General features: G+C 35.4%; 1 protein-coding gene across 2 annotated transcripts in view; it reads right to left on the reverse strand.

Annotated features, from left to right (window-relative positions):
- Window positions 1-26,522, reverse strand: part of LOC138715330 (synaptic vesicle glycoprotein 2B-like) — a 135,306-nt gene that overhangs the window by 20,201 nt on the left and 88,583 nt on the right. For both annotated transcript variants that reach the window (XM_069848124.1, XM_069848123.1), the window contains one exon: window positions 4,005-4,195. In XM_069848124.1, coding sequence (XP_069704225.1) covers window positions 4,005-4,195 — 191 coding nt within the window. The remainder of the gene's footprint in view (window positions 1-4,004; window positions 4,196-26,522) is intronic.

Below are 26,522 nucleotides of genomic sequence, written 5' to 3' on the forward strand. Positions count from 1 at the left end.
CAGAAACTTTGCAAGTGGCCCAACTGTAATTTCAATGACGAAATCATCAACGTATTTTCGTCCCAATCAAGACGTCTGGAATTCACATAAATATGTAAGGAATTTTATTATAGGGATTTTAAAATATATTTTGTGTAATAATAGGGTCAGTGGTAGCCCAAACCCTTTAACCAGTATACGCCACTGGTCATACGATTGATAGAATGCTCGCAATCACATGAAAAATTTGCTGGAGTTAGAATAGTGATGTCACACATCCCAGTTCCGCTAAGCTTGTTAACTGCGTTAGTAGTCAGTATGGCTTTCCTAATTCAAATACTTGGTGTTGTAACGTATCTTATAATTATTTCCACGAGTTATGGTCGGAATTAGACCGTGGGCTATCAATTTGAGCCCAGGAAAGGTCATATTATAAAAATATTGTAAGAAAACGGTGAGTATGCACACCGTCTGTATCTTCATAGTAATATGGTTATGGTACCGTACTTTAAAATGTAACTTCTTTTTAGAAGTTTTAATAACGTTACCTTCCAAATATACGAATATATATTTGAACATTTATTTATTGCAGTGTTAATTGTAACTCAACTGAAAAAAAAGCTTTCAATAAATAATCAATTCCAAAAACCTCTTGTAATTAATTTTTTAAATAAACGAATTAAAAGTTTTAACTCGTATATTTGATAGCAAAATACGAATGATGAAGGATGGCTAGAACTGATGCCGGAATTGAATCCTTCTCAATTTAAGTTCTATCTCTCAGTTCCCTTGGTGGCCTATTCTCATGTACTGTGTTACAGAATATGCGACGGTGGCACAATGTTCAACACACTATGTACAGAGGTGCACTCATTACGAGTGACTAAGTGGCTGGGATCCAACAAAATGAGCGCTGTCTTGAAACTGAGAGGTAGAGTTTTCATGAAAGCAATTTTTAGTTACCTACTTTAATACAAGTATTTACTTCATGCACTTTATGTAAATTAATATTGCAACAGCCACTTCTTCAATTAAACAAGTCAATGTTTTCTCTAAATCACAAAAAACGACAAAAGAGGTATATGGAGGTGATAAAAAAAAAAAAAAAAAAAAGGATTCCTAATCCGTATCAACAACATAGAATTTCAAAACTTGTGTAGTAAACATTATTTATGAACATGAAACTATTTAACTGAATGTTGTGAAACATTCTGTAAAATATTTTACCTCTCTTCAGGCTTATCAGACTATTAGAAAGCAAGATTTTTTTCTGAATCGAGTTTCTCAATACAGTGATGTCATATGTATATTTTTCATTTAAATTTAAAAGAAAAATAGTGACTGAACTCAATTGATTTCGTAGCAACTATCACAAAATTTCGGGAAAACTTGTGTTAATACAGGCTATCTGATGAAGAAAAGTGTATTGTCTAATGGAAATATTTAGAAAAGATATTCCTATTGCTACTTCCAATAACATAAAATGTCTTAGAATTGTATGATATGTGCGTGTGTATCTAATGCTCTGGATTTAACAATAAAGCCATCATCCTGATATAATAATAACATATAGCCAAGTGCTTTGCGTTTGCTAGATGTATCTCTTATCCTTCACATTTCATGCATGGAAAATTTCAATACCATAGTTAATTTTCAAATGAAGATTTTGAACCAACAGAGAAGTTTTGAAAAACCTTAAAATATATAAATTGAGCACAGAGTTAGAATTGATGTTTTCAAGAGATAATCTCAGAAAAGCATCAGGTACTATAGGCCATTCGACATCTCGTAAAATCTACCTGCGCATCAGAGGAAGAAGAAAGTGGATTGAGAAGCTTCCCTCACTCGCTCTGCTTCTACATGTAGCAAGCGAGCTCACTTACCCCCACCATAAGGTTCTTACTATATGCTATGGCACACATAAGCATTTGGTTTCACGAGATAATGAATGACTGATACTTCTCTGTTAAAATTTCTTATCATAAATATAATCTAAGAAGTATTTCTCAGAGATTAAAACTACTTTCTAAATTATAGTAGGCTTTTCATTTCCCATGACACCTATACAAAAGATAGTTCTTTATATTTAATTACATTAAGAGAATTTTATGCAATATTATGGGCCAAGAGAGAGACATAATGGCTGAGGAATAATGTCAATTCTATGCATTTAATCAGATTCAGGCCTGAATTAAATAAAAAAGTAGCTTAATGTATTAGCAGAATAAAAGAACAGTAGAATGGAGTTAGAATATGAAATATCGAGATGTAAATATATTAGTTCCTAGCAACATAATTATAGTTTCATTTCAAACTTTGGAACCCTCCCTTGAAATTTACTACTGTACCGGTACCTTGTTGTGACTGTTTTAGTAGTATTAATTATAATATTAATACAGTATTCATAGTGATAATGATAACAACACTAATCATAGTGATGGTATCATCATGTTCCTCAATACATCTGTGGAAACATATAACTCTGAAGGACAATATTGAAATTCATTTGATATTGGAGATCTACAGAGATGAAGCTAATAGGAGACGAGCATGTTGAGTAGGTATCCAACGCATGGAATGAAAAGAAAGATAACCTATTGTGATCAAGTATGTGTATGTAATCTTAAGAAGAGCCCACACAGGTGTGCAGAGCTGGATTTTCGTCTCCGGTAAAAGAAAGGCTAGTTTCACTTCTGGACATGTACGTATGTAACCTAGTAACAAATAGTTTTGTCCCTTTAATGTTTAAAATAACGGTAGCTTTCTTCATTGAATTATTTTAATTTGCACTGTGAAAAGCGCATAGCATAAAAAAAACACACACACCCACATGCGAAAGAATTACTTTAGTAAATGTACCAGAGAAACAAAACAGTGTCAAGTCATAGTGACTTTTACTGAATTTGTATCTAACTGTAGTACCGGTATGTAAATTCAGAACTTCTCTGTTTACTTTGGACTCTTTCATCATGCAAAAAGAAACTCTTTAACTATAAATACAAGTGATTAAATAATCTGTAGTTTTTGTGAATATATTGATAACTAGCCGTATCCGTGCGCTCCGCTGCACCCGTTAGAAATAAATATAAAGTAATTACATAATTAAAATAGGACATTTGATCCAGGGAACATTCGTGTTTGATAGAAGGATAAATCGTTTATTATGTTACTTAATTTAAATTAAATTAAAAAATTAAAATGCGATCATTTTGATCCAGAGACCACTCATTTGGTCGTAAAAATTAGTTTAGGAAATACAGGAAACGAATATACAGAATAGCCTATCAAGTTTTCTGTGCATAAGAATCTATTTTAATCTTACCTGTCCTCGATTCATTCAGAAGTTACTGTGATAACATTATAGCATTATGTCCATCTAGAGAAACTACAGTTTCCAATGGTGAAATAATAATTAATTATACAAATCGGTTAATTTAGCTTCCGATATTGCTTCATACAAACACAGAAACATTATCTGTAGGCTATCTTTCATAGCTTTCGATTGTTGCTGTCCAAGGCCCCTTATAGACGAAGTCATTTGTTTTTTAATTCATTACACGGCCTTAGATGGCAGTTATTTTAATTTTAAAACTCATTTATCTCATTAAATATCAGTCCTATCAACATTTTTCATGGAATAAAATTTATCGCAAATTATTTTTAAAGAAACTTTTGTTATGTAACATTTTTCACAAAAATCAATAATAAGCGAGATATTTCGATTTATTTAATTCAGGCCCCCTTATAACCCCCCTTTTAAATAAAGTATTTTGAATGCCATATAGCCTAAAATCTAAGTTACAACGAACTTAATTTATATTCCAATTTTAATCGAAATGCGTTCAGCCATTATCGCGTGAAAAGGTAACAAACATACAGACAGACAGACAGACAGACAAAAATTTCAAAAAAGCGATTTTCGGTTTCAGGGTGGTTAATTATGTATGTTAGGACCAATTATTTTTGGAAAATCGAAAATTACCAGAAAAATTTCGGCTACAGATTTATTTAGTATAGATATGTACCCAAACATGTTGGCGAAGAGTAACAGGGAGCAAAGAGCAGTATTGTAAAGAACAGGTGGCAGAAAGATAGCAGAAGTCTGTGCCCACATTGTTTTCCATAATATTAATATGGATTTTTTATGCATCATCTGGTTGTTGTCTGCGATTGGGAAGTTCACATTATCTGCACCTTGTATCTCCAAACTCTTCACCTGTAAATTAAATAAAAAAAAATAAAAAAAAGTTAATATTGGTAAATGGAACGTATATAACATTTTAAAGAGATTTAGAATTAATTACATAAAAAGTGGCGAAGTTAATTCAAAATCTTCTGTAGGAAAAGACACAGTTTATCAGCAAAATATTTATTTCCCCAAGTCCCAAAACTCACTACCTACGATAGGAGCTTTCAGAATTTCAGGACAAATCTCCATATTTCCATAATAGTAGACTGAATGTATTTTACCTACTATATATTTATGAATAGGTCTATCCAATGAATGTTTCCTAGTGAAGATTGTAAAATAGTTCAAAAGTAAAAAACATATTAATTTGAATAATTCAGGAGTTAAATTCCCATGCATTACAGAAAGGAATACGGTATATATTTTATGAGTAAGAATAGTAACAATTCTCATATTCAGAAGCAAATAAGTTATAAAGACTACTGTAAATTGTATCGAAAGTTATTAAAGAAGCAAGAACAAAATGCATTTTAATATACAATACAAATACGAAATTCAGATAATAGAGTAAAAACTATCTGGAATTTTATTACAAATACCAGTTGATAACTCTAAGAATGTAAATATTTTATTAAAATCAATGATTATAATATGAAGTAGGAGATCCAAATTCAATTGTAAAATCTCTAATAACTTTAATATAAATATCACTGAAAACTTAAGTATTCAAGATTGTGTAGAAGATGCTGCAATTTGTAATTTTACAGACTCATTTAATATTGAATGTCTAGGTCTCAAATTTATTTCCACTACAGAAGCAGAAATTATGTTATGATTTATGTTATAAACCATCGAAAAACGAACATTTTCGGTAAAACTAGCGCTGAAGTAGTTCCAGTGATTTCGAAAGTGAAAATCGTTGCATTTATAAGGGATTTTTTGTGGAGATGTAGTTGATCGTATATGGAAGACATAACAAAAACCTAAACTAAACAAACCTAACCTGTCATAGTTTCGTATATTGTGCAAGATGCAAGTATAAGCGGAGTCAATTACCTCAGCACTAGTTTAACCAAATTTTCTTTGAATATGATAAACTAGGTAGACCTACCTACCATGTGAAGTTCTGCTAGTCTCTTCTGAAATTATTTCTGCTTCTTTAAACTATTTATGTAATTTGTCAATACAATATGGTTGGTATTTTTCCAGAAAGACTCAAATATCCACTAGTAAAACTAAAGTACCGGTTGAAGATAAATAAATTTAAAAACAAATTGATTATGTCCTAACGAGTATAACTCTTATGTAGGGGCTATACAAGAACACATACATATGTTGTACAATTTAATTTAAAAAATCATGAAACTACAGTAAGTAGACAGGCATACTGTGAATGTAAACAACGACGTCAATGTTACTACTGGTCTACTGTTAATAGTACAATCTAGATCAGAGGTCTCCAAAAAGTGTTATCGTCATTCGTGCTCTCGATGCTGCCTGCCAAACACAGTAAGGCTCAAGAAGGGGGAGAGACTCGTACCTCAACAGATGGGAGCAATCAGTGGGGGATCGCAGCAACGGTCTGCTTATGTTTACAAATAATAAAATCAAAAGACTAAGAAATATCATATGTTTGTATATTATTTTGAAATACTATAAAGCTGGAGCCCCGTCGTTGCTATTGACACAAGCATTGCAAATTCAACCTCTTCTGCTCTATGGTGCTCTTCAGTGCCTGGAAAAAATTTTCTCCAGTTGTATTTTGTAATTACATCTAGAAGACATTCAGACGCAGTAAAATGTTCATTAACTCCTCAGAAGAAAATGGCTAGGTGAGCTTTGTCATTTCTATCTGTGCTTTCGTCCAATGCATGTGAGTAAGCTACAAATTATTGGTTAATTGTGGTTTCGACTTCAGATTTAATTACATTTACAATCTTGAAATTCCTTCTCTGAACTGTAATTGGAAACAATTTAATTTTCTTAAACTTTGACTTTGTTCTGGCCACAGTATTTTAGTAATGTTCTGTATGCACTATTTTACAAATCTTGCTTCTGTAAAGGGCTTCATTGATTTCCAATATTCCAAGCTAGAACATAGCTAGCAAGAAGCTTTTTCTGTTTAAGACTGAGGACACGTGTGTGATTTGTGTTTGTATTTTCTTGTTTTATATGTATCAAAATATTTGTGGGCCTACGCATTTCACCCAAAATGAAACATATGTTTGTCATGCGGAGCCGAGTGTAAAAGTATTGTAATATACTGATTATTATGTATAACCAACAGTTATACAGATGGCCCCAAAATAAATTATTTTCACATGTCCAACATGCCTGTAATTATATGATATTCTTTCTGAAGAGTCGAGTATTGTCGTTGCATGTTGAATTTTAACACACGCTTAAGAATTTTCGAACAAATTAAGCATTTCACATTCTCCCCACTAACGCAAAAAATTTCTCTTCCTGTTCATCCTTGAATGTACTACCTATGTCCATGATTAGAAGACATTGTGAAACTGTGGAACACTCCGACCAACACAATGATAATGGCAGTCTGCCACTGCTCTTCGTTTGCACATAAACATTGAGTACAGTACAGGTGGAGATGGGTGAGGCGGAGCGTGCTCATTACGTACTGGCTTCGGTTCCGTTCTGGGGCTTACTCGCGAGTAGGATTTTGGAGACGTCTGATCTAGATGGTGGAGAATGAAGTAGGATAGCTTACATACCTCACAAGTTTTTATATCCCTTGGCAATGTTGAAGGCGTAATGAACAACCATGTACCGGTACTTTGTACATACTGCAACTAGTTCGAAAAACTGTTCATTACGAACTGAAAATGCATTGTGATGGCCTGAGTTCGTTTGGTAGGGAGAGACGGAAGAATACTGTACCTCTGATCACGAACCGGATTGTACACTAACGCACAGGGAAACAAAACTCAACGCACCGCCGCCTCACTCCATATCCTATACTCTGTTGCACTGTTAACTTCATTTCATACTTAATCTGTCTTGGATCCTAAGCCTGATGATAATGATGATAATAATAATAATAATAATAATAATAATAATAATAATATAATAAAATAAGTGGTATAGCGCACAAGCTTAACTTTCGTAGAAGCTGGTCAATGAAGCTTTCGTTTCGGCACAATGTTAGAAATTAATTTTATACGCATGCAATTAGTATTGATAAGAAGCATATACCGTACTTTAAAAATCACTCATTCAAATTAGCAGCTCCTCCGGATCATCTCCATTTGAATCTTCTAACGCAGAATATAATGCTGGGACTGTGAGGTCACTGGGGTGGTATTCCTAGCCTGTTCACTTTCATATTTTCTGTACATAGCCAAGGTACCTATTTTCTCCAAAATCTTTGGTGGCACCTGATAATTCTTGCAACACGTCTTGTTCACACGACCCAGACCTGCCTGTGTTGTCAGAATTGCATTCATTAATAATTTTGTCCCCATCTCACTTCACGACATTCATCATATAAATATTCTCTCCATTTGAGCATTAGACCAAGAAAGCACAATAAGATCAACCAAATCTTGAAAAGATTTATATCAGATGCATCCCTATAACTAGCTACTGCACTCCAGAATTCATTACACTGTATGTTTATCTTTAAGCAATTGAATTTGATCTGTCTGTACTCTAATTTCTATATAATTATTACAGTCATTGTTGTCACGTGAAGTACTAGTGCATGGCGGCAGCAGGTGTTCGGTTTTTAACTTACTCTCCGATTGTTAGAATCGACCGGTATTAAACTCCCCCCCCCCAGAAAAAAACAACAATAACGCTAATGTGAATTTCATTTCAGAAACTTTAAAGATTAAAAACCGCTAGTATTCCCGCTAAGCGGGATAATATGATTTTACCCTCGAGACGGTTATCCAAAAAAGGTAGATTTAGCGGGAAAACCGCTAAATTGGGAACACTGAGCGCCGGCACTGGTCTTCCCCCCCACAGTTACAATTTCAACTTCTTCGCTAAATTATCTACAACCGGAAGGCTTTTTGAAAATATGTTCAATTATACAGTGATTTTCTGCTATATTAGGGCCTACAACAATATCGCCCTAGTTTTACCTCATCTTGTTTAAATAAACTCTATAACACACTCACTTTACCACCAGAAGTTCAAATAAACACTATAATACAGTAATTTCATCACCAAAACGCTTTCAATAGCGTCTACCAGCCTAGTGTATTATGGTATGTCAACGGGCACAGGGTTGCCAGATAAAGGAATCGAAACCATCGTACTAACTTATGAAAATTGTCGTACTTCAGCATAAAATTGTCGTACATTTCTCAAATTCCTAAGCGTCCACAACTGTGTATCTAGTAATGGTTAGCATGTTTGACTGTGAAACGAGCGGGCCGGTGTTCAGATCCTGGATGAGACGAGTTATCTGGTTGAGGTTGTTTCCAGGTTTTCCCTCAACCCATTAAGAGCAAATGTTGGGTAACTTTCGGCGCTGGAGCCATTTCGCTAGCACTATCACCTTCATGTCTTTACGCAATTTATAAATAATCGCATAATAAACCTATAAGTTATATAACCTATTTGTCGAAAAAACAAGGAAGTTAATAAAATTGAACTCGTATTATTTTGATATAACCGCTCCATATACGTGAAACCTATAGCTCAAGATGACAAATTATGACTTGCATGGCAAACGTAGTTACCTGTACCAGATCTATTTTCAAAGCTCCCCCTTAAAAGCATTATTTTTCTTTTGTATTTAGTCCAGGACATAATAAATGAAGAAAACTTGTCTAAAAGGGACGAATTAACCATAAATTTTATTTTACTTATAAAGCAACATTATAAGTTCTCAATTATTTTTCCCTTCAGTGAAATAGTCATACAAAATTGCGTACGACATACAGTGCGGTCGTACCTCGTACAATTAGTCAAAATAGTCGTATGCGTGCGACTATAGTATGTATGGCAACCCTGAACGGGCATGACACGTAAATTAGACAAGAGTCTAGGGAGCGTAAGCAATTTCATTCTGCTCCTCGCAATGCCGAATGAGGGCGGAAAGAGACGAATGCTATGCCTGCTATGCTGAATGACAGCCGACAGCCGTAGGAGAGGCAGGCAATACTGCTCCTCGGAATGCCGTGCGGTGTGGAGTTATGTATTTTAAATTTAATTAAACTTATCTTTAAATACCTGTATTCTCAGCCATTGTGTACATATGACATGATTCACCATTATTGTGTCTTTCCGAAGATTAGAGGGGAAATTCTGTACGTGCTCACTGATGTAATAATATAGTTTTTATGTTAAAATATATCTTGAGGTAGGCCTAACTGAATTTTCGGTCATTGTATTATAACTACATATAAAGAAATCTAATTACAATTAAAATGTCAATGTTAAAATAGCTCTGTTCTCTATATGTATGTAGAGAAAACATATAAATATCTATGGATCACGGAAAATCTCTCATCTCACCATCGACTTAATTAAATTCCTGGACATAGTTTATAGAGTAATATACCTGATTTCTGCGTAGCGCTGCTTATGATTAGGTTTTCTCCGGAGCGGTTGTTTGTGCGCTTTCAATCGGAGACCTCCGGTTACCTCCGATTGATGCCGCGCAGGTTGTATATGTGCTGTGGCGCAGACATACACTTTCCGCTGAGCATTCCTTTAATCGGATCAGGTAGTGATTGGAGTCTGCTGACGTCCGTGTATCTTTTAAAATAAGTATGTAATTTTGTTGTTGTTTATTTTCTCTTTTTTATTTACCTCTCTCTCTCTCTCTCTCTCTCTCTATCTTTCTTCGGCTCTTCTTGTTTTTTTGTTTTGCTTGAAGTACTATGTTAGCTGACAGATTTTTTTTCTAGTTTTGAAATTAATAGTATATGTGGAAAGGCGTATTAGTTTCATGTCATTGATCAAATTAATAACATTAAAATTAACTGAAAACTAACGCAGAAGTAAAACTTTTCAGTAGCTAATGTAAACATTTATAATTTTCCTGGAAACACTCGTTTATTCACAAACAATTTTTGTCAATTATTACTCTAATCGGTTTAGTTTAACGTAAAATATATTAAGGGAGTTTCAGAATGGAACAAAAGAAACTTGTAGTATCATTGGGTTAAAGTTTACTATCCAAAATAATTGATTAAAATTCTTCACCAGACGGGATTGTGATCATTGTGTTAGAGGGTGTCAGTATTTGAACTGTCTTTTCTAAAACGCGTCACTCTTCCTCTGTAATAAAAAAATATAAGCGGATATCAACTTAAGAATAACTGTAATTATATTATTAACACAAGTTTCTTTAGTTTCAGAATGAAACTCAATATTTTAATCTAATAACTCAAGTTGCCTTTTAAATATTCCATATAAGTTATGTATGATTTTTTATTGCCTCGAAAGTTACGTTTTATAGAAATTTCAAGACTTTTTTTCTAGACTGTGGACCTTCGGTACAATAGCACTAAAACAGTTTTAAAAATCGTATAAAATGTTTTGCGTAATTTTAAAACTACGAAAACGATGATATCACTAATTAACCGTCAATGTGTATCTGAATGGTAATAATTTATTTTTGACAGCAAGTACGAGTACCACAACCGCGGCTCTTAATGTTAGCCTAAATACTTACATACCTACATTTTAAAATTTAGACCTACTCAGAGAATCTATCTAACCTGGTCCACGCCATAGAGATTTCCAAATACGGACCTGTTAGCGTCCTAGGAGCGTTTGGCTTTTCTGGCAACACAATCACCAACTCATATTTCATTTCAAGTAAGCGGCTCATCACTGAAGTTTGGAGTTTCATCTCGTAACAATGTGCTGGATCAATCTTAGAGGGTCCTTTTTTTGCTGAAATTCTTCTGCTTTTCAATTTTTCATTCACAATGTTACTCTGTCTGCACACAAAACCACGAAATTATTTATTAGAACTTTTATATATAAATCAAAGTAAACACGCTTTTTAAAAGAGTTCAAAACTGTTTTGAATAGTTAAATTTACTTACTTTCTTCTAGTTCGCGATTGTGCGATTGCTTCAAATGATCTAACAAATTGTACAAATCAGAGTAAATTCGCCCACGAAGTTCACAGCGTGCGACTTTATTATTATCTCCAACTAAATTAAAGAATTCCCATGCGACGGATATACGATTTGGTGGCATTTTATTCCACTCACAACTACCCTCAATCCGTACGCGCCGGTCGTCCTTGAGCTCTACGTCTTCCAACTTCGCTTCGCGAACCACCGCATCCCTCCGTATGTCCCCTGTTCCACCTACGATAGTACCGGAGATCACCAGTGGAGAGCTTTATTCGTAATCTGCGATTCCTCCGCGGTAGTAGTCACTCCGTTGAGCAGCACTATTTCTGCGCAATGACTGATGATTTCAGCTTCCTGCTCCCCATGAATCACTGTTTGTAAAGTTCACCGAGTATAAATAAAATATGCACACCTAAATTAAATTTCACTAAATGTGAGTCATTGTATCGGAGTATCGCACTGTTTAAGAATAAAAATATGATATTAACATGACACTCGTTACATTGTTTTTATCAGAGTACAGTTATTATTTACACAAACAAACAACAGTAAATGAAAAAGAAATTTCGCTTTATAGGCACTTATCTATAGTAGGCCTATCACTTTTCTTGCAATAAAGTTAAGCTAATATTTTGAGCTTCTACAGGGTTAGGTTTGGCCATAGCATTAATTTTTCTTTCATTTTTTTTTTTTTTACAGAAAACAGTCTTATCTGAGGAACTATATTTCTTTTCTTTGTATGGCTTATATTGGAATTGCGGATTCCCATAGATTCACATTCACTTTTGGAATGTACCGCAGCAAGTGTTGGCTGCAAGGATGCTTTATGTCGTTTCAAAACTTCAAGTTCACTTTCTGTCATTACTGAACAATAAGGTTAATTAATTCTGCTTTCACTTTCTATTTCTGATTTGTGAATGACAGGGAAGAATGGGAATCTCCTTTCTTCATAATTTCGGATACAATTTCTTCTTTCTCAATATCATTTTCAGCATCCAAATTAATAAATAAATCATTATATTTTTCATTAGAGTGAACAGTATTAGGCTTTCTTTCTTCAGCACTTTGGCTGGCTCTCAGTAAACAAACACTGTGGATGTACTTACACATGTTCCATATAATAGATGAATCCATACAGGTGCATGTGTACTGGTGAATGCAAGTGTTACATTCAATACACAACAACTTGCAGTTGCAGCTGAGGGCAGGTTCTTGTACAAAATATACATCCTTCACATCGAAAGATGAAGGTATCGTCCATCCGTTTTCTTCTCTAATAATCAGATCTTTGTTGAGCTCAGTTCCCGATTTGTGTCTGTTTCTTAGGTCTGTCAGCTTGCTCGTGATTTTACCTTTAGTGAGAATAACTAGTCTATCGAAAAGTTTGTCTCTTACAAAAGTCATCAGAGCATAAATTGCCTTATTTAATCGTTTTACATTTTTCCCATGTAAATAAACATATTTTAGCATCCTGTGCATTCTCTCTATATGCATATTAGTATTGATTCCGCTATGAAGTCTATAGCAGTATGTCCAGCTTTTTACGTTCTTCAGGTAGTTTTCTCGAAAGAATGTACAAAATTGAGTTGTATCAGGATCTTCAAGCAGTTTTTTAGTACACTTGGTACCATCATATCAAAAGTAGTGGCATCACGTTCTTGCATTAACGTCCTCATAATTTTGTACACATCTACCTCTTTTTCGTCTCCTGAAATTTTAGAAATGTTTTTTTCCGCCAGGCCCTGTCTACATGCCATGAACAATACAACCTCATAGTTGGTGGATCCATAATTACATTCCATGCATTGAAAAAAGACTCGGCCATGTCAGACATGAAAACTTTGGGGCATATTTTTCTCACCTCTTGTCTTATACAGTCAAAAAATACAGATAGGACATACTGATCACTCCGATTTGATATAAGAAAAGAACAAGTGAACTCCTGCCTCATATCATCGAGTATAAGAGGAGTAATTAACTCGAATCCATAACTATTCACGCGATGTTTCCCATCTATGCATATTACATCATTGCCGTATTTCTTCAGAATTTCCCGCTGAGCGCTGTTCATAATAATTAATATGAAATCATCTTTCTTCAGACCAGAATGTTTTTCGTTTATTGTTCCTTGTGGCTTGTAGAATAGCACGCAAGGGTTGTCACTGGCATTTGTTTCATTCATCCATGCCTCCACACTTGTTCCATCATCCCCATAACGTACTGAAGAAGAACATAGATTATAAGAATGTTCTATATTATAGAGATCCTTTTTAGTGACAAGGCGAATACGATCCAATTTTGGTTGTGACACTGAATCGCGAACTTTGTCCAGTTTCGATTGAAGAGAAATTTTATTAGCAATATCTGTTGCCAATGCTTGTCTCTCTGATTCTGTTAGAGGTGAGCTTTATCATTGTAATGACATAAATGAGTGGAAATGTAATTAATTTTGCAGCTTCCATCTTCATTTTCTGTTACTGCTATGCTTGCATGAGAGACACCATTGATCTTATTGCTGCCCTGGGTTTTTATATGCCTAACACCTTTGCTACGAGTGTTAAAATGTCCTGATCGGTGACAGACATAATAATGTTTAGTACAATTATTAGCAACACGACGTGAGCCTTGCTGTTACATAAGCTTATACCTTGTTACTGTTGCTTTTTCAACTTCTTCTTTTCATTGCATGAAGTACTGTACTGAGGAGAACTCCCTGTTTTAGCTCTTGACTGGAACATCGTGCACTAATTCAAAGTGTTTATACAAACTCTTCTTAACAGCTGTTGTGAATTCACAAAGTCGATATTTCAATTTGCTTTCCTTAACTTTTCAGGTGTACCATGAACTTCTTTCATTGAATTTCAAATTTTTATTGTGATTGAATTTTCTTTGGCATGCAGAACACTCGTAAGCATACAACTTCTGGTTTATCTTTAAAACATGACGATGTGCTTTTGACACATGTCTTCTAAGATTTCTATTATAGTCAAAGCCTTTATTACACTCCGAACAATTGAACTGTTTAGGCATGTTTATTCTGTTATTAAGACATCAAAACGCACGACAATACGAAACAGCTAACCCTTTATCATTCATGACCATTCCAAAATTAATTAAAACCAGCACTATTATTCCCTAAAAGACACTTATCCTACTATATGCAAGAACAACTCAGTCTAAGCAACATAAGCACGAAACATGATGTTATGTAACATTTCATAACATTATAATACACATACTTGTAGCCTGCATTCACATCTATCACAAGAATGTTATTTTTATGAGCAATGATACTCAGTCTGAACACCACCGAATTAACAGGCGCGAATTTGATGACTCAAAGGACTATGTCCACTGTCCAACATAGCGAGGTACAGTTGTCCCTTTCCTTTGTCATTCGGTATTACGCGGGCGCTGGGGGGTAAGCAGGGGCGATTTTCTGTGGTCCATAGATATTATGTTTTTTCTACATATGTATAGAGAACAGAGCTATTTTAATATTGGCATTTTAATTTCTGTGGTCCATAGATATTTTTATGTTTTCTCTACACACATATAGAGAACAGAGCTCTTTTAATATTGACATTTTAATTGTAATTAGATTTATTTATATTTATTTATGATACAGACAATGACCGAAAATTCACTTAGGCCTACCTCAAGATATATTTTAACATAAAAACTATATTACCGGTATTACATTAGTTGAGTACGGCATTCCGAGGAGCAGTATTGCCTGCCTTTCCTACGGCTGTCGGCTGTCATTCAGCATAGCAGGTATAGCATTCGTCTCTTTCCGCCCTCATTCGGCATTGCGAGGAGCAGAATAATTGCTTATGCTCCCTAGACTCTTGTTAAATTAGGGCGCATGCGCCCGCTGTTCCGACTATGGAGGGAAACACTACGCTCGCTGCAGGGCCGGGTAGGCACCCCACACACACACACACAGAGCAGTGTATATTGGAGAGTACCACATTCTTTTTATCCGACAAATGCCGATGCGGCGGCCATATTTACTCCTGCGGAGACTCAGTACACCGCAAGACTTGCGTAGGAACACAGGTTTCTAGTGTGATATTCCATCGTTATCTTGAAGAATGTCATGTTGTTGTGCAGTTAATCAATGTGTAATCAATTGTCGTTGTACAAAATTAGCATTAAGTCACAAACAAGAGCAGGAATATACTTCAACGATTAATTTTCTCAACAACATAACATTTTCACTGCGGGCTAAAGCAAGGAGATGCACTATCATCTTTACTTCTTAACTTTGCTCTAGAATATGTCATTAAGAAAGCCAGGATAACAGAGAAGGTTTGGAATTGAACGGGTTACAGCTTCTTGTCTATGCGGATGAATGAATATGCTAGGAGAAAGTCCACAAACTATTAGGAAAACACGGGAATTTTAAAGCAAGTAAAACGATAGGAATGGAAGTAAATCCCGAAAAGGCAAAGTATATGATTGTGTCTCGTGACCAGAATATTGTACGAAATGAAAATATAAAAATTAGAAATTCGAAGAGGTAGAAAAATTCAAATATCTTGGAGCAACAGTAACAAATATAAATGACACTTGGGACGAAATTAAACGCAGAATAAATATGGGAAATGCTTGTTATTATTCGGCTAAGAAGATTTTGTCATGTAGTCTGCTGTCAAAAAATCTGAAAGTTAGAATTTATTAAACATTTATATTATCTGTTGTTCTGTATGGTTGTGAAACTTAGACTCTCACTTTGAGAGAGGAACAGAGATTAAGAGTGTTTGAGAATAAAGTAGTTTTTTAGTAAGTTATTTAGCTTCTGAATGAGATGAAGGCGATAATGCCGGTGAAATGAGTCCGAGATTCAACACCAAAAGTTACTCAGCATTTGCTCTTATTGGGTTGAGGGAAAACCCAGGAAAAAACCTCAACAGGTAACTTGTTCCGACCGGGAATCGAACCTGGGCCACCTGGTTTCGTGGCAGACCCGTTAACTGTTACTCCACAGGTGTGGACAATAAGGTAATTAGGAAAATATTTGGAGCTAAGAGGAATGAAGTTACAGGGGAATGGAGAAAGTTACACAACGCAGAACTGCACGCATTGTATTCTTCATCTGGCATAATTAGGAACATTAAATTCAGACGTTTGAGATGGGCAGGGCATGTAGCACGTATGGGCGAATCCAGAAAAGTATATAGAGTGTTAGTTGGGAAGCAGGAGGGAAAAAGACCTTTGAGAAGGCCGAGACGTGGATGAGAGGATAATATTAAAATGGGTTTTAGGGAAGTGGGATATGATTGTAGAGACTGGATTAATCTTGCACAGGATAAGGACCGATGGCGGGCTTATGTGAGGGCGGCAATGAACCTCCGGGTTCCTTAAAAGCCATAAGTAAGTAATGACATAATATTTATAATTGAAAATATCAATGTGGGCAAAAGCGAACGTTGGAAACTATTCCAAACTGGTATAATACTGTAACAAAACAGTTCTTGATTTTCATGAAAGTTGTCTTAATAAAGCGAACTTCAAATATCTTTTGCAAGATAGACACACGCAGGATGCGTTAGAAAATTTATTTTCTACTGTCCGTTCCATAAATCCAATCCCGGATCCAAAAGAATTGAAAATTGCATTACGATTTCTCAGTTTTTCTCAAAAACGAAGCATGGAAATTATGCAGTTCGCGATTCTGAACAATTAGTTGAGTTTCTAGGTACAAATGTAAGTAAACCCGAAACACAAAGTTCTAGTGTAGATGAATGTGAGCAAAAGGAAATTGATATAGACTAAATTGTAATTTAACTGAAACTAGAGATATTGACAACATTGAATGAACAACAAGCTCTTTACTATTTGTTGGGATCAGTTTTGTTCAAAATAAAACAAAATAAATATACAGTAGCCTAGTATTTGTGAAAACTGTTTTTCATCTCTAATAACTGATAATAGGGATGAATCTATAAATTTTAGTGACTCTCAAGTCGTACAAGGTAATGTTACTTCTGTATCCTTGTAAATTCTTGTTTGATATAATTCTTAATTCAGGAAAATTTGTAACGTTGGTAGAAAATGAGTTGACACTAAAGGATTTGAAGTCTTTATTCATTAAAACTTCAATTCATACGTTCCCAACTTGTTATAATATTTTTCATGTATTTTAGGACTAGAATATATTTATTTTTAAGAAAATTGTCTGTTAGGGGATAGCAAATGCACTACAACAATCTGGTAAATGTGGCAGTCGAAGTGTTGATACGAGAACTGCAGTAGAAAATTGCTGATGTTATCCCTATTGAAATGGACATAACATAATTAATAAAGTGTTATCCCTTAAGAGTCATTTCACTATAACAATAATGTTTATTAATCCTTGTCTCCTGTATTCAATAAACCACAACAACATATATGATATCGCCTTTAATGGCCTTCCTTTTAGCATTACTGCTTATGCTTCTGTGCCGAGCGAGGAGTAAATATGGCCGCCGCCGAGAATGCGGTAGCTACTCTGTAATACAGCGGTTCCCAAACTTTTTTCAGCCACGGAGCCCTTTTTGAAGCAAAAATTTCTCGTGGAGCCCCAAGAAATGTTTACTTTTTAGTGTATCTGTTTATGTTCTATGAAGCATATTTCACATGATACATAAACGGAAGTGTGTATATGTATATGTATATGTATATGTATATATATATATATATATATATATATATATATATAAAGAAGCAATAGTAAAAAAGTACGGGATATAATTTATTTAAATCTACAAAATGATATTAACATGTAGTTAAGATATTTAAAAAATGTTACAATATTACATGTAAACCCGAAGTTAATGTGAAGAATGTGCCTGTTTTCTGAGACCGAGTTTGTCAATGTCCGGTGTCATAGAAGTCAGTTGAAGACGTATATCGTCTTCTGTGTCCAAACAAGTTCGATATTTTGTTTTTGTAGCCGTGTACCTCGAAAAGGTCGTTTCACTGAGGTACACAGTAGGCTACCAAAAGGCAGTGAGAGATTTTAGCTTTTGAACTTAATATCAAAAGAACCTCCCCTAACTTAGCCCAAAATTGGGGAAATGGTTTGCTTTTAAATGATGCCTGACAGTGGCTATTCGAAACAATGTCTATAAGGACCTCATATCTGAAGCAGTGAGGGCTGCTGGTTTTGACATCACTGGAAATGGATCTACGATGCACTCATATTTCTTTAGAATCGATTCTTGAGTGTCCCTTGGAAAGTATGAATTCATATTTTGAAGAAAATTGTAAAGGTTTTCTTTCATTATTGCTATGAATGAGACATTCATTGTTATGTTATTTTCTTCTATAAAGTTTGAAGTCAATGATAAACGTAAGATTCTTATTGTCGACGCTTTCTATGTAGAACGCTATCTTTTTTTCTTCAGTGCGACAATTTCGTCATCAGCATCGAATATAGTCTTCCGTTTACCTTGTATGTATGTGCTGAATTCATTTTTGAAAAATGTCTGCCAAGTAACATAATATGTACAACATTCCTGATCATTCAAATAATCTGCTAGCAAAGTGTTCTGGTAATTCAAAAGTAAAGAAACTTCTGTTCGAAGTTCATGTAAACAGGACAACGCTTTACCGCGCGACAACCATCGCACTTCTGTGTGTAATGTTACTAACAATGACCTATGTAGGCCTATACTACCCATATCTTCACACAAGATTTTAAGTAGCCTACACTGCGAAGGTCGTGCCTTAACAAAGTTGACAACTTTGACGGCGTTGTCTAGTACCTGCTTTAATAACGCTGGAATTGTTTTGTTGTGATGGCGTGTTGGTGTAGTACACAGTGACTACTTGTGCAATTTTTAAAACTTTCTTGATCCTTGCAATAGCGCCAGCAACAGGACCTACCATGGCCTTTGCGCCATCTGTGCACACGTCAATGCAATTGTCCCACGGTATCGAGTTTTCAATGAAGAAGAAAAAAAATTCAGTAGGGTAAACTCATCTAATTCCGTGATAATAAGATTTTATTACTATTATTTCCATACGAAGACAAAAAATAATAATGTTTATTGCTGTAAACATTTGTTCAAACGTCGTAACATGACAATCCGTGAAGTAATAACTGATAGTTGTATTTACTTAAAGAGAAACAATTCACATTACATTCAATTCCGTGATATTTCACTTAATTTCGTGACACTGTAACCTTAATTCCGTGACACAATAGCTTACATAAAATAAAGACAATGAGTTTACACTGTGATTTTGAACATTAACATGAACGTTATTCATTATTCATAAAATCAACTTGTATCATCACTATCAGCATCAGAAGTGACACAACTATCACACATAAAAACATCAGAATCAGTTTCTGCAATTTGACACTTCCCATGATATGTTTTCCCATAGAATGAGAAAGCAATCCAATTTTCACCATTTCGTTTTTTGACGTCAGCATTATAGGATCCATTACAAACTCCACAAACCTAATTTTCATAGTTAGAACAGGTTCGTGATGTGGATGGCTTCCCTTGAGGAGATTTTGTAGACTTCTGCGGTGAAGCATCAGCTGGAGATTTGGTTGGCGGCGTAAGGCACTTGGCTCTGACATCTATTTTGCGGTTAACCGATCTCTTTTTCTTTTATGGATCATATGTGGGTGTCTTCAACAAATCTCTTACAGCCTGACGTCATTTCTCCGATGTTGGAACAGGCAACTGAACAGAATCATTTTGTTGTGATGAAACAGCCAGCTGAGCAATGTCTTTCTTCTGGAAGTTCAACCTGCGTTTGTTGGCTTCCAGGAGTTGGCTTGTCAGTTAACTTGCTAGCTGTAAGGCCTTCATCTGTCACAGAAGATGGGTTGAATGGATAAATTCCCGTTTTATAAAACCTTGAACGGATAATTGTTTGTGTCATTGCCTTTTCATATGCCATGTTGAATAACTTGTGGAAGTAAAATCGTGTTGGTACAACATTAGAGTTCGTCATACGAAAGTCCTCCAACTCATTCGTCCAAGCTTACTTCAAGGGACGATAAACACTGACGTATAATGGTTGCAGAATATGACTGGTATGAGAGGCCATGATAAAGAGGATGATCTTGATTTCTCTCGCCAAAGCCAACACTTCTGGACCTACGTGACTTCCATGCGAGTCCATCAACAAAAGGAAAGGTTTTCTTGGAGGGATTTTCTTCACAAAGTGACGCATCGAATCAAGAAAGAGATCACAATTGATCCATCCCTTTGTTGAGAGTTAGATATTCAGTTATCTTTAAGATTCTGGGTAGATAAAGCTTCAGACCAGTCCCTGACTAAAAATGTCTTGAGAGTTCCGAGAATCGAACTCACTTGCGGATCAGAGAACAGACGTGCTGATCCTTACACAAAAATGGCCATTATTAAATATGTAGGCTATATCATAGGCATAATTTTCTTCATTTTAATTGACGTTAATATTCGATTACTTAATATAAATTATCTAATTACTATAAATATATATTATAAAAAATTTTATATATCCAAATTCGTTTTAAAATTAAGCAGATATAATTAATATAGATGATGACTAGACGTACAGGCCATGTGACGTGCATTTAACGAATTTTCATATTCTTTTCACTTAATTCCGTGATACAGTAATGGCTGCCAAATGTTTAAAATCCTAAGAAATTGTGCAGACAACTTAAGGTTTATAGACTAAATCATATAAGTTAACTGAGAACTGTATACACATTCTAAATCTGCAAAGCAATCTCTATAGAAATATATATTTATTTATATGTATAATTATACACATATATGTTTTTTAAAACATATTTTAGGGTACGACATCAGGACAACTCAAACCACACTTTTTATCAATGGCGCACTTGCTCCCAGAAGTCCAAACTCCTTGATACGGTAGCTGATTAGCGCTGCTATCCATTGAACAAACTACCAACAATTTGTCATATACACATAATTCAGTGATACTCATTATATTCAGTATAACGGAATTACATGAGTCACGGAATTAGATAAGTTTACCCAACCGTTTGTAGGCGATGGCAATGGCTGCAGAACAAAATATTTCATGAAAAAAACCTGAAAATTCATACCGAACAAACATCATTAACATAGCTACTGTAATCCGACAAAGACCGTGGATTTGTCAAGCTGTAACGAAAATTTCGTTTAACTGATACGGGAAATCATGATTTTTTTACGTCTTTTCATATATTCTGGATTCGATTATGCACAGTGTTATTTGATAAGGGCACACTGGAAATCAAGTTTGCAGTTTTCTCGTCCACCATGCACTTCACTACCTTCACTAATAGTGGTTTCATAAGAGTTTGAGCAAGGGTGAGGTTTACCAGCAAGAGCCTGGTCATGACTAACCAAGTACGACGTTTTCAGTGCTTTCTCGTTGTTTGTATTTACACAAGGTGAAATTTTGTCTGAACTGCATGGAGTTCGTCACTTTTTCTTTCTAAGTAGTCTGCAGTTTTATTTGTGAATTTTTGAATTGAGAAATGCCGTCTAAGCTTGGCAGGAAACATAGAACTATTGGAAAAAACTTTGTTGCATATCACACACTGTGGACGTTCATCAGCAAAATCAGTGAATCCCATGTCCAAATATAAATCACAATATTTTCGTATGTTACTTTCAATACCTCTACACTAGGCATCGTAGACTTTGAGACAGGATCATGTTCAATATATTCCGAACTCAATTCCCAGGAACTTGTACTATCTCCTTTGAAAGTAAGGTTATAGGTGTTGTTATCTCCCTTTGACTGAGCATTGGTTGATGGCTAATGACTCTTAGGTCTTAAGGAGCCCATCTTAAGCCACAGTTCCGGTTCAACGAAAGTTCAGCTAACACATCTGTTATCAAATTAAGATGCAGGTGTACAGTATACATATTTTTGAGGTAACGAAACAGTCAATAGATTGTAGATTCCACGTACCACGAATAACAAATGCTGCCTGCCCAGCATATAAAAAACGAAATAAATTTCGAGAATCATTGAGTACTTGGGAATCAACAAAGATCGAGATAGTTCCAGTGACGAGTTAATCTAATATTAATGCTTCCATGTAGCAAGAAGAACGCAAACTACTTTCTCAGAAAGTATTTTTCGCTTGATGGAAGAAGTTTCTGTTTTCCCTGCTAGAGACTAGATGGAATTAGCAATTTTTGTCATCTTCATAACTTCCACGGACGGAGCCCCTGAGAATCATTCGCGGAGCCCTAAGTGCTCCGCGGAGCACACTTTGGGAACCGCTGCTCTAATATATACTGCTCTGCGCACACAGGCCTTGGGCACCGCAAGCCTCCCAACTCTCCAGTGACTAAAGACGACGCGAGGGCGAGCACACAGTGGACAATAATTCTGCAGTGCTTGGGAAAAGTGACATATGTCAGTTTCCACAAACCTTTTTTGATAATTTATTGACAACTTACGGAACATCTGCTCGCTTGGAAATAGAGACATAAGTATTATATTTCTCACATTACAATAATTCATACAGAAAAAAATCAAATCGACATAAACCAGTGTGAGTTTTCAATATATTATCAAAAATGTTTGTGAAAACTGATTTATGTCACTTTTCCCAAGCACTGCAGAATTCAAATGCGACGTACAGTACCAGTCAAAAGGAAATGAAAATAGGATGCCAAGCCAAAATTTGCTGAAATTAGGACTCTGCAGACTTTAAGTTAACAGTATTACTTTTAAATAAAAATTTAATTAATTTCTTCCTTTCTGTCTGAGTAGGCGCAGCAGACCTAACCTACCCAGAATGCACGACACTGTTTTGCAGCAATCGATGAGAATGTGCGTGCGGCAATATCTTAGTAAAAGACACTATGCAGAAGACATTCTAAACGAGCTTAAAATTGAAGATCGATTTGGATTAAAAAACTTGCTGAGAATGTCAGAACACGATTTTAATATAGTGCTGCAAAAATACTTTCTGTTGCATTTACATAGGCTACATATAAAAATGATCAAGATACGCGCCACAAAATCGGTAGTTGTTGCTGTGGAAACTGTACGAACTTTGCCGAACTGTACCGACGCTGCACGAGCAAATGAATTGACATCTTTTCCATTGCTGCTGGAAAACACACCAACATGTCCAACATATTAAAAGTGTTAACTTCAAAATACTCAGTCAACATGTTCAGTCAATTGAGACTTGAAATGCCTATATACATGTTAAATTCAACATGTTATATTTAACATGAGCCTCGTCTCCACTATTAAACATTTAACAACATGTTAAATATAACACGTTGAATTTAACATGTATATAGACATTTCAAGTCTCAATTGACTTAACATGTTAACTGAGTATGTTGAAGTTAACACTTTTAACATAGCGTGTTTCCCAGCAGCAATGGAAAACATGTCAAGTCAATTCACTTGCTCGTGCAATATCGGTACAATTCGGCAAAAAGTTAGTACAGTTTCCTTAGCAACCAAAGAGTTTGTAAGTATTACAAACTCTTTGATAGCAACTAACTTTCGAATTTGTGCCGCGTAACTAGGAGCACCTCTTGATAATTTTTATACGATCCTTGGTGTTGATTGTAAATTGTTCGAAGTGGTGGAATGGACGAAAGAAAAATACCGTTAGAATAAAATTGATTAATGCACTGATGGAAAAAGCATTCTTTGCGGGATGTGGCTGCAAAATAATACAGAGACAACCAAAGAAGGCCGACTGTTTTAGAGAACTGATATTATTATTATATAACTGTTCTCCAGAATATAATAGAGAGTGTTTGCATCCTCGTCGTATGCTAAACGTTAATGCTATGTTGACGTCAGTAATAGTCGTATTGGTGACTTATGTTAACATTCATAAATCTTCGGAAAGAATCACAAGATATTAGCCGCTCCTTCAACATTTATCATGTCGTAACTCCTATAGCAGTCAATCAATCATGCTGTAATTTTTTTAATTGAGGTGAAATGGCTGCTCTTAATTGTGCAGGAAGTTTTTTTCGCAGTACCATATTATTAAAATCGTGTTCTGACATTCTCAGAAAGGTTTTGAATCCAAATCGATCTTAATGGTGGGTTTACACGTGCATGGATTCACTGGCGCCAATAGAAAAGCAACTTTCACGTGTAAACCTTTATTGGCGTGCAAGTTTAGACACTGCACGCAATGTTTCGAAAAGTTAGTGGCATTCTAACTTTTCAATGCGCCAGTGGCGACGCATGCGCAGGCGGACATTTCTGTTGCACGTGTAAACAAGAAGTTTCTCATCGGCACGCCAGTATTGTACAGTACGTAAGCCGCTGATGTCTTTGCATCAAGTTTTATAAATTTGATTTATAAGAATGAGTAAGTGCAATTCTGAGATAGTCACAAAGTTTCTTTACGTATATGAAAAACTCCAGTGTTTATGGGATCTGAACTCTAATCTTTATTAAAAAAAAATAGAGATGTCAGAATAGAGGTTTTCGAAAACATGGCAAGGACAATGAAAATTGATGAAATCGGAATTGCCTAGGTGAAAGCAAAAATAAAATTCATACGAGATGCGTACACTCCGGAGGTAAAGAAAATAACAAGAAGCATGAAATCTGACGGTGGTTCAGATGACATCAACAAACCTAAAGTAGCATGGTTTCTAGTTGCTGACAGGATTTTGTACCAAGTGGTGGAAATAAGAGAAAGACAGTCTTCAGAAATTTCGAGAACTTTGTATAAAAACATTACAGTCTTAATTTATATACAATTTAAGACTGTAAATTCAAAAGGGGCTAAGTTCCATCTACTGAAAAATGAGATTTTGACGTGTGTGCGTGCTATTTACCTATGCAAATACTATACTCATTCATTTATTTATAGTTTTCTATCTAAGGGTAGGTCTTTCACTGCAGACCCAGCAATCTCCTGTCTTTCCTATTTTCAGCCTTCCTCTTAATCTCCGCATATGGTCCATACATTTTAATGATGTCTATCACGTGATATCTTCTTCTGCCCCTAACCCTTCTCCCGTTCACCATTCCTTCTAGTCCATTCTTCAGTACGCAGTTTCTTCTTAGCCAGTGACAAAGCCAAATTATTTTTCTCTTCCTCATCAGTTTCAGATTATTCCTTTGTCACACGCTCCATCCTTCTCCATATTGAAAGGTTTCCAGCCGTTTCTCTTCACTTCGTCGTAATGTCCATGTTTCTGCCCCATATAATGCCATGCTCCACACAAGGCACTTCATCAGTGTCTTCCCTAGTTCTTTTTTCTGAGGTCAGCAGAAGATACTCAGTTTTTTTGTCAAAAGTTTCCTTTGCCTTTTGACTTCTTGGCAGCAGCTCATGTTACTACTCATAGTACACCCCAAGTATTTTAAGCTGTCTGCTTGTTCTACTTAGTGCATTGTTGATGATATCTGAACTTCTGGCTAGAACTTTTATATTGTAACATACACTGGGAACAGAATACAAATATTAATGATAATGATAATGATAATAATAATAATAATAATAACAATAATAATAATAAATTGTATTTATTCTGGTGATGTTAAGGACCTTTCACGCCACCAGATATATGCATACTGTACATACAGCGTAAAAACGAAAATTTTATAATGAAGCAAAATAATTTCCAGGTGCTAAATATACAAACGTAATTTCCGATTTCAATTTTGGAAGTAAAGCATCTCTAATGTCATCGGTAGCAAACTTTTGATTATAATGATGTTGTAGTGTCTAAGGCATCCTGCTTAGGACTCGCGTTACGAAATGCGCGCTGATACGGGTCTTCATGGAGGAAGAAATTTTCTCATGACATTTCGGCCAGTGTATGGGACCGGTGCCCACCCAGCATCGTGATGCACTTTGGGAGTTACGATAGGTAGCGAAATCCGGTTGTGAAAGCCAGCTATAACGGCTGGGGGATTGTTGAGCTAACCACACGAGATCTTCATTCTGGTTGGATGATCGTCCACCTCAGCTTCGGCATATGAACGTGAGGCCAGCAGCCGGCTGTTGGTCTGGGCCCTTCATGGGCTGTGTCACCACGGATTATTATTATTATTATTATTATTATTATTATTATTATTCCACGTTGTAGTAGATTATCAGAATTGTCTGCTCTCATCTATAACATTAGTAGGTATCTGTTGTTGAAAATTCTTTTAGAATTCTCGCAGATATATCTAAAATCTCCCTCCGAAGAATTCACTTTTTCACCCATAATATGCACTCTTCTTTGATGTCTTTTCTTTATTCCAAGTCAGAAATCATTTCCACAACCAACTAAGTTGCGACTAACAGGCAAGCGCTATGAACAAGTTCG

The sequence above is a fragment of the Periplaneta americana genome, chromosome 15, assembly GCF_040183065.1.
Source record: "Periplaneta americana isolate PAMFEO1 chromosome 15, P.americana_PAMFEO1_priV1, whole genome shotgun sequence".
In the NCBI taxonomy this organism is placed as follows: Eukaryota; Metazoa; Arthropoda; class Insecta; order Blattodea; family Blattidae; genus Periplaneta; species Periplaneta americana.